Raw genomic sequence first — 9,722 nt, 5'->3', positions numbered from 1 at the left:
ATAATGTTGCTTTCAGTGTTCCATCCTTTAGTTCCATTTTCACACTTACAGGAAACATGGAAGAGCCTCAGCCATTTTAATTAAGTCTAATGGGGGAGGTAAGGGGGGAGGTTGGTTCTCATCAGAAGTCCTGTGATGCCTTCAGGGATGTATGTGGACCTCTGAAATTACAACAAAATTCTGTTGGATACACATGTACATTTTTCTGAGAAGTGTCCACGATTTTCATCAAATTCTCAAGGGTCCCTGAACTAAAAAGGACCATAAGTCAGAGGGACTCTTACAACTCAAGGCTTTTTTATGTATGCTCCTCTTGAAATGTTTCTCGACTCTAAATTCAACCCATAGCCCTCACCAACCTGATTCACCAAATTGGTTTCACCCATCAAAATGAATTTGCTCACTTCAATGGAAAAAGTGAATGGGCTCAGCTGTCAAAGGTCACACATAATAATCATCATCTGTTTACTTCTCCATCTCCTCCTCGAGATCCCAGGCCCTGATGCCAGAGACCTTTGCAGCCTCGGTGTGAAAGTGCACCAGGCAGTGGCGGACTGGACTCCAAAGAAAGTCACTGCACCCATTTACGAAACCAGATTTATTAAAATTTCTCTACAAGTCAGAAACAGCCGTCTCACATATATACACATGTACAGGAAGGATCTAGTGTTTCGAAGCCCCAGCCAGCCCAGAGTCCTCAGCCGGGTCATGTATCACAGATACAACATTCAAGCAACCACAAGAACGTTAGTGGGACAGAGGCTTCTGTCCTCCCTCTTCTCCAAGTCCCATGATTCTGTCAAGGTAATATTGCCAATGATCATTCACATTTCACGTGGCCTTAGACACGCAGGTTATTCAGACAGACACAGACAACAGAACAAGCGTCAGAGCCAGAACAACAACAAAAAAATCGGACATATGTATAAAAGGTACACTATATGTACAAAGTACACAGTACGTGAGGTATACACGGTATTCTCACAATGCATGTTAGTAGTTTGCCTAGGCGTAGCCCTTAAAAGTGACTGCCTGTTTTTGTGCCATTTCTCAAAATACAGTATGTTTGGTTTACCCGTTTAATCACCTGATTTCAGTACTGTCTATTTACTGATATTTCATCTGTACTTGTTTTTTTAATGCAAGTTGCAGTTTCTTTGTTAAGCTCTATCTTTTGTAGGTAGTGAGTTCCCATCTCTGGAAGCATTCAAAAAGAGGTTGCAGACCCAACCTGTGAAAGAAGCTGTGTGTCGGGGGGGGGCGGATTTCTGCATTGGGAGGTGGCAGAGAAACGAAAGAAGTTGGACCAGATGACTTTTAACGTCCCTTTCAAGTTTAAAGATTTGGGGCTTGCTATTTCATCCCAGATACTGATGCTGCAGATGTATTCATAAACCACACCACATCCGAAATATTCACAACCTGTCATGCAAAACTGCAGACCATACCCATGGCGGTGGTTAAAGTATAATTCTGGAAGTTAGTCCAAGAACCGTCTAAGACTATCCAAAATTCACTTTCTCTGAAGCACTAAGATGTTTAACATTTGCTCTTGGGAGAGGGAGTGGAGAGCCTTCTTATCTTTCTCCTCCTAGACAAAATGCTCCACCCTGAGATGGTCTTGGGGAAAAAAGTAAAGGATAACTGCTAACATATTTGAGGGGAACCAAGAAAGCTAATGGTTTCCAAGTGCTCAAATTCTTGTTAAAAGTCTCCAGTCTCTCTGTCTGAGCTCAGAGTTCTAAAATAGCCAGGAGTTTGAATCTTTTATGATACTTTTCCACAGTTAGCTGGTAAGTGCTTTTATAGTGAAGGGATGGGAGGGCGCATTTCAAGGTCAGAAAGAAGGCATTAGTGCAAATGAGGTCTTGGCAGGAAATGGAGGAGAAATTCTGGGTTCGTGGTTCAGGCAGGCTCCTATGCCCCTGAAACAGTCTGCTCCAAAAAGATGAAGAAAGGGTGAGTGTTAAACCAAACCAGAAAAAACAACTTTCCGATCAGAGAAGCTAGGGTAGCAAAAGTCTGGCTACCGAAGACAAGTTCGAAGATGGCAGGTTTATGGGCCCAAATTATTTGTCACCCTGTTAAAAATATGGTTATTGCCCAAAATGCCATTGTGCGATTCATTTCCCCTCCCTTTAGAATGTTCATGTCACTTGATCACATGCTGCAGGATATCCACACTCCTTGCCACCTGTAAAAGATGCGGAACCCCCATATCTGACACAGGGACAGCTGGCGAAGGTTCACTAAGGGAAACAGCTCTGCAGGAAAGGCCTGTCCATCTTTAGAAATGGAAATGCCATGTGTGAGAATTATGAGGTTTCTGAGGTTTGGGGATTAGCAGAAGAAGGAACTGATGTCACTGTCCTCCTGGTACTCTGGAACAATCTGGTCGGAAGTTCCTATTTCTGAGTCGACGTACCCAGGCTCCAAGACAGACTCGAACCAGGGATGGAGTAAGATCTCTGGAGCAGTGAGTCTTTCTGAAGGCTCCCGTCTCAGAAGGCTGCGAATGAGGCACCTGGCTTTGGGGGAAATGTGGTCAGGAATGCAGAACTGTCCACGTCGGATTTTGGAGAAAAGGGCACTGGGGTCTGAGTCATGGAAGGGGTAGCGTCCCACCAAAAGGGTGTAGAGCATCACCCCGAGGCTCCAAACGTCCGCCGCCTTTCCGGAGTAGGTCCCTGTGGTGTTGAGAATCTCGGGGCTCACGTAGGCTGGGCAGCCGTGTTTGTCTGACAAAGCATCATCTTCTCCCTTAATTATGTGTGTATCTTCTAGACTTTCCAGTCTGAGCTGGGTTCTGTAGGAGAGAGGAAACAAGCCATTACTTCCAGCTACTATGAAAACCAAGGCCTTCCCAATAATAGCGCCCACAAGTACTCATCGCAAAGGCCCAAGGAATGCCAGTTACCCCTTCATCCAGTTAGCAGTGCCTTGCATCACCCTGGAGGACTCAGGATTTCACAAACCAATACAAACTGCAATACACATTAGCAAAGTATTGAGAGAGAGCCTGGGGTGGAGGGTATGATGCAAAGCCCCAAATACTATTCATTATGCTACAGCTTATAAGACATATCCTAATAGGGGTTACACAATTTACAAAGTTCACATTGCAGCAGTGGGAGCCTGTCTCAGGGGAATGCTGACATTTCTCCAAAAGCTATCAGGGAAGAGCAGTTTATCCTACTGCTTCAGGGAGAGCCTGGGCATCCTACAAGTGGATCTTATCTCTTATCATGCCACTGACTGCCAGAGCTACTTGGACCCGTTGCTTGGCATTACAGAACATTACAGAACACGGAGCCCAAGGTCACTGTTACTGCACACAGGTTGTTAGCACTCCTGTTCACATCGATATATACACACAGAGGGGATTCTGTCCACCTGAGCCCAAGCCATGACGGCCATGACGGAAAACGTACATGGAATGTTAATTACATTTATTGGGATGTTTAATTGCAAAGAATGCTTAGCCTGGACAGAAAGGACAAAGAAAAGCAGCTGGTGGATTTGAAAGATGCAGGAGCCCTAAAACGCCCTCGTATGTGTGCACATGCACACACACACACACGCACACACACGCACGCACACCCTAGGATGACACATCAACACCTGAGCTCATTTACTCAGGTAAGGGTTTATCTCTTCAGGTAACAACTAAGGTTTGAAACATCTTTAGTTAAGGCTCTCTGATGAAGCTGCAGGTGCCTCCTTGTTCAGATCCAGTCACTCAAGCCTCTTGGCTCCCCCAAAGCCCAGAGCCATGTGGGGAGTCTCCAATACATGGTGGTCACTTATGCTCCCCCCAGGTTCTCTGAAACAGCCCTGTGTCAGTAAGTCACTCCTTGCGAAGTTAGATGCAAACATTTGCTACGGGCTACTGGGTCAATTCCTTTTCCTCTCAAAGGTCTAGTTCTTTTTTGTTTTTTTTTCTTCTTCTTCCTGCCTTCCTGTTCCCTGGAGTGTAGTATACATGTGCTAACTTCAGTATGTCCTCAGCCTGACCTCCCCCCCCCCCCCCCCCCCCCCCCCCCGTCCCATACCCATTCGTTCTGTAAACGGAAAATATGACTCAACCCACACTGTCTGCCACTGATTGGCTGCTGTAGTACTAAAACCCTGCACCTGTGCTGGTTACACGACTAGCGTCAGCCTGTCATTGCTTAACCCTCGGGTTACCAAACTCCACGCACATGACATTCGCCTGTGCAATAGCAGATTTCAACAGTAAGCAAGGAGGTGTGTAAGGTGTGTTTCAGAAAATACATCACCATATCAAAGGAGAGTGTTCCAGGAATTGGAAACTTCTTCATTACCAACACTTTGCTTTTCTTTGCTAATCAGTATGATCCAATGACTCTTGCAAGGTCAGACACAAAGCCATGCTTTCTGGCAACTCAACCCTATACTTTTTCATAGGACCTGAAGTCAAGGGTAAAAAAAGCACAGGTGGGGTGAGCCCTGCATGAATACCTACAACGAAGTAACACACACCCACCTGTGCAATTCTACAATGGTATTGCTTTTAATCTTTCCACAAGGGATGTGGCCCACCTCTTAAAATCAGGTAAGGTTTATCTCCTGTGGCTTCCTGAATTCTCAACTGAAACCTCAACTCTGAATCTTAATGTCACATTATTGTCTTATCAAGCTCATCTTGTTCTTTATGAGGTAAGCCATGATCTATATTTAGCAACCAATTCTAGCCAGCTTCCATTTCTCATTCAACTGTGGCTATCTTCTGAAGATGCATCCAAACAAGACGTCTAAAAAGTCACCGGAGAATGGGGAGAAAATATTGGGGGCCAAGCCTGACTCATAATAGGAGTGTGGTGTGAAGGAAAGGGATAGGTTTCTGCAACTACGACAGTCTGACCAGCTCTGTGATACTTACTAGGTACAATAAATAAGTAAATAAACAGGGGGGAAAAAACAAGAAAAAAAACCCCACTCGGTATAAACAAGGGTTTGAAGACATCCTCTAGGAATGGATGTTGTGAAGGGCAGACTGACATTTGTACCCCAGGAGAACTGACCTTTCTGACAACGATGGGGAATAAACCTGATCCTGGGGTGGAAGCGAGGAGGGCATCCTGTCCTCACGTGACATCCCACAGACGCACCAAGGTGTCCCCAGGCCACGTCCACAAGGGTGCAGAATAACCAACTTTGGCTTTGGCCCCTCTGGAGAGAGGATTTCTAAAGACTGACTCTGGGACAACTGAGCCCTTGGTGTTGTTTTGAACCAACACCCTGCACCTAACTGCTCGACCTGCACCCTCGTTTTGGAGTCAAAAGGCACAGGAGAGGCTGTGGAGGCCGCTCACCTCTCCTCTGTGGAGAAGACAAACTTCCTAAGCTTTAGGTCCCCCAGCACGATGGCTGACTGGTGGCAGTGGGCAACGGCAGAGACGATCTGCTTGAAGAGCCGGGCAGCCTCCTCTTCCCGCAGCCTCTTCCGGCTGCGCACGTAGGAGTGCATGTCCCCAAAGTCCCTCTCAAAGAAGACATAGGCTTTGGTTTCCCCAAGGATCACTTCCACAATGCCAGTGATGTTCCTGTGTGAGGGCAGCTGGATGTAAGGCCGGATTCTGTCCTGGTAGTGTTTAATGGGAAACACCTGCAGAGAGAAGGGGACTCACTTAGGAGGCTAGAAAAGCAGAGGCTGCCTCCCAGATCCTGGGCTGCAGTTCTCAATCTCTGGGCTTTGGTTGAAAGTGAGGCTCCATTCATTTACCCCAACCTCCTGCAACCCCTGTTAGCTCTGCAACCCCACCTGATGCAGCCTGGGCTACTCCTAACACCCAAAAGCAGTAGCATCTAGGGCTAGCAAATCTCCAAAGAGCTACCATATGGATGGTTTGAAAGAAGTCTTCTAGGTATGGCCTTCCGGCTCCAGAGAGCTAAGCTCCTAAGTCCCCACCCTCTGTGGCCCTTTCTCGTTGGCAGGTAATGCTGTGCAAAGTGGCTGATAGAGGTCCCCCTGGGATCTCCAGGAGCAGCCTCTGGAAATGCATGACCTCCTGCAGACCAGAGAGAGCACAGGACATGGTGACTCTGCAGCCTCCAAGTGTAAGAACATACAGCTGGAGAACGTACAGCTCTGTCATTACTCAGAAGGAGCAGATGACTCCAAGCGCAAGACTGTCAACACAGCCCTAAGGAACCTGCCGAGGCTGTGACTCAGGTATAAGCAGTCTTGGGTTAAAATTCCCACAGGAGGGATACGGGATCCTCTCGGGGGGGGGGGGGGGGGGTTCATTTGTTTACTTATCTCCCCCCCACACCAACTCCCATCCTCACTTTCACTCGGGACATGGGTAGCATCTTCTCTAAGAAGCTGGCTGGTCTCTTTAAGGGCCTTTTGTTTAGTCCTGTTACTCATATCCTAGACTCAACTGGAAACGGTGACACACGGGCTGTCACCATCTGGATTCAGCTATTATCTGCTCGGAGGAACTGGAAGGGGTTGCACAATGACCAGACCCACCCCACCTCTGACGCTCGGTTGCTCCGGCACCAGCTCGAAAAACCTTTCCGCTGCCCCCCTCCTCCCACCCCAGCCCACACTCATACCCTCTGAGCTCTGCTCCCCAGCCACCACGAAGAAAAGATTTTGCCCCCCTTTAAACTGGGCTCGATCACACATGTGAAGTTTCGTTCGGGTCGGACAGTAGGTGGCAGCAGCGAGGCCAGGGAAGGGGAGCTCGGGGGGTCAGGTGAGTTGCGGAAAACCAAAGAGCGACTTAAACTGAGGGGTGACCCTATGTTTCCGGTGAAAACGAGCAGCCCGGAGGCTTCTCAGGGATGTCTGAGGCCCGGGTGTCCAGCTCGCAAAGGGTGCATGGCCTGTGGGAATGTTCTGCGTCTATGGGCGCTGGAGGAGAGTGCGGAGGATCCTGTTTGCAAGAGTTGTATCCCCTCCAGGATGGAGCCCCTTATGTTCAAAGGAAAATCGCGGGCCGGAAAAGCAAGACATGAATGGAAGCGAGGGTTCCTAGTCGGTGTGGGCTTTCCAACATTTCTATTCCGGCCAAAGACCCCCCGCCCTCGCTGGAAGACCCTCTCAGACTACTCTCTGGGGAGGACAGGGTTCCGGTTCCAGCGCGGGTTCCAGCCGGAATCCCCAAGACGGGAGCCCAACACGGACTTCCCGCCCCCTTACCACCCACGGCTGAGCCCGGGTGCCTCGCAGCCCCAGCAAGAGAGTTGCCAGCTGCTCCAAGCTCCAAGGAGGCACCCACAGCAGGGCGTCCTTCCAGAACGAGGGGCGGGGGAAGCGAGGAGAATGGGAAAGGGGGAATGGCATGGCCCTGGAATCCATATCAATTCCACAACTTATGTGGAACGCCTCGCACTAAACTCGGCGCTAAGCAAATAACATAGATGTTGTAAAGCAACTGAGCACCGCACTTCCTCTCGACCGCCAAGCCCCCACTATACCACTCCATCCGAACCCCTCAATCCCCAATAGGGTGACCCGGGTCAAATGCTGCCTTAACGGGCTCAAACCCCCTTATCCGCCTTGCCCCAAGCCCAAGTCCTGACGGCACCTTCGGCCCCCGGGCGACGGCGGGCGAGACCCCAAACACCTTTGCCTGCCACCGGGTCCCCTCACCCCGCGACCCCCCGCCGGGTCCCGGGTCCCGGCCCCCTGGGTGCCTACCTTGCAGCGCAGCTCGCGGCCGGTGTGGAGGCACAGCGCCCGGGACACATGCTCGCGCTCGGCCAGGGGCAGCAGCAGGTAGTCGGCGATGCGGCTGGGCCCCGGCGCGCTCCCGGAGCCGCCGCCAGCCCCCGGAGCGGCGGGCGGAGGCTGCGGGCTGCAGGGAGAGCCAGGGGGGCTGAGGTAGTCCGGGGGGCTAGAGCACTCGGAGAGACGTGGGCACTTGGCCGCCACGGCCGCCGCGTCGTCCGCGTCCAGCAGGCGTTTGGCCGGGGCGCCCCGGCCGACCGGGAGTAGCAAGGCCGGAGCGCGGGGCTGCGAGACGCCGCTCATAGCAGAGCGTACAGAACCGACCCGCATCCCGTCCCCGGCCGGGGCGGCCCCGGCTTTGTACGTCCTCGGATCGGCGCGGGAAGGTGCAACTGGGTCGGCGCCGGCGCCGCGACTTACTCCAGCCCGCGGGATGGAGGTTGCAGACGGAGCTTGGTTCTGCCCCCACGGGGGGCAAAGCCGGAGCCGCTCCCGGGCGCTCGCGGTACACGCGAGGACCACGGTGGCCGCGCGTCCGGGGAAAGGAGGCCGGTTCGGGTCCCCGGATCCCCGTGGGTACCGGCTCGGGGCGCCTCGCTATTGTTGTAGAGGCTGCCGACAGTCGGGGAAGCAGAGGCGGCGGCGGCCTCCGAGGTCCGGAGCAGCGAGAACAGGATTCCGCAGGCTCGGCGGAGCCACGGAGCAAATGCACTTCCCGAAGCAAGAAGTGTCGGAGCGAAAGCCGGACCAACTTTTCCGCGGCGCCCGGGATCCTACGCGCTCCGGGCTCCCGGCGTGAGTGTGCGCGAGACAGACGCTCTCGGAGAGGGTAACTGAGTGTGAGTGAGTGTGTGCGCCGCACCGATCCCGGCCAGTGCACTCCTCCTTCTCCTCCACCTCCTCCGCCTCCCGGTGACTCACGCTGTATACACATACACTCACAGGCCAGGCTGTGTAAACAGTTGGGAAGCCGGGTTGTGCAATGAGGTGGCTGCGACGACTCGGGCCCTGCCGCCGGGCGAGCAGTCACCGGAGCGGAGGGGAGGTGCAGCTGGGCCGGCGGGGGCGACGGGGGTGGCCCGACGGCTGGGGATGCTTCGGGCAGAGCGCGCTCCGGCGCAGGTGGCGTGTCCTGCGCGCGCACACGCCCCCCGAGCCGGTCTAGGCGGGAGGAGGCGCGCGCCCTCCCGCAGGCCGCGGGCTCAGCGCGAGAAGCCGGAGAAGGGGGCGGAGGAAAAGTTCCCGTGACGTCAGGGTCCCGGGGAAGTGGGCGGGAGGGGAGGGGCCGTGGGGGGCGAAGCAACCGTTGATTGGTGCGCGCTCCCCATTCACTCCGAGCACAATGGACTGCGGGCGCGCGCACCAGGGCTCTCAGCACCCGCCGCTCGCTGCAGCCGCGGGGTGACACCTCTTGCCCCGGGGATCCCCCCAGTGCCCCAAGCCTTGGGACCTCCGGTCGGAGCCGTGGGCGTCGCCGAGGCCCGGCGGTAGCCGGAGGAAGGGAGGAGAGAGAAGGTGATGAATTCCAGAATCACTCATTCACCCCCACGCGGTGGTTCCGGGGAAGACCTGCGCGTGGTAGTGGATGTGGCTTTTTTTTTCCTTTTCCCGCCCCCTCCCAGCTCTAATCCCCAGCGTCTGTTCGCTTCCACAAATAGAACCTTCTGTTGGATGAAATAAGAGCAAACACTGGGCCTTCTGCGCTGCCTCCACCTCCACGCCTCTCCCGCGCCTGCCGCCCGCCCGGATTGCACGGAAATAGCTCCTCCGGGCTCTCGGGCCGCCCCTTCGCGGTGACTCGCAGAAAGAGCTTCCTGAGCCGGGGCCGGTGGGAAACAAAGGATGTGGGGAGAGGGCGGAAGGGGCCCACGTGGCCGTCGCCGAATTCCTGCCCTCTCCCCAGCCTCCGTGCGCGCAGCAGGGTCTAGGACGCCGGGGCCAGCCCGGTTCCGTGGTGGCCGGGGAGCGGAGTCTAAGTCATCCTGGCCACCGACAGTGATGCTGCCTACACCCGGGC

The 9,722-nt window shown here is 53.6% G+C and overlaps 1 protein-coding gene across 1 annotated transcript; it reads right to left on the bottom strand.

The window, feature by feature from the left end:
* Positions 1–579: 579 nt before the first annotated feature.
* On the bottom strand, positions 580–8,937 carry TRIB1 (tribbles pseudokinase 1). The gene is made up of 3 exons (XM_027132433.1): positions 7,676–8,937; positions 5,337–5,629; positions 580–2,806 (listed from the first exon to the last, which is right to left on the bottom strand). The coding sequence occupies exons 1-3, from the start codon at positions 8,033–8,035 to the stop codon at positions 2,341–2,343; spliced, it is 1,119 nt and encodes a 372-aa protein (XP_026988234.1). The 5' UTR covers positions 8,036–8,937; the 3' UTR covers positions 580–2,340.
* Between the last annotated feature and the right edge of the window lie 785 nt (positions 8,938–9,722).

The sequence above is a fragment of the Aethalodelphis obliquidens genome, unplaced genomic scaffold (genome assembly GCF_003676395.1).
Source record: "Aethalodelphis obliquidens isolate GAN/ISIS:26980383/991018 unplaced genomic scaffold, ASM367639v1 scaffold41, whole genome shotgun sequence".
Classification (NCBI taxonomy): Eukaryota; Metazoa; Chordata; class Mammalia; order Artiodactyla; family Delphinidae; genus Aethalodelphis; species Aethalodelphis obliquidens.
The sequence above is the reverse complement of the archived record's forward strand: the minus strand, read 5'-3'. Positions and strand labels throughout refer to the sequence as shown.

What these genes read in the sequence shown, in the direction of transcription:
- TRIB1 (XM_027132433.1), bottom strand. Translation starts at nt 8,035, where the DNA reads ATGCGGGTCGGTTCTGTACGCTCTGCTATGAGCGGCGTCTCGCAGCCC. An exon ending in GCCGCGAGCTGCGCTGCAAG is followed by an intron (nt 5,630 to 7,675) that starts GTAGGCACCCAG and finishes TTCTCTCTGCAG; the next exon opens with GTGTTTCCCATTAAACACTA. An exon ending in GTCTTCTCCACAGAGGAGAG is followed by an intron (nt 2,807 to 5,336) that starts GTGAGCGGCCTC and finishes TCTCTCCTACAG; the next exon opens with AACCCAGCTCAGACTGGAAA.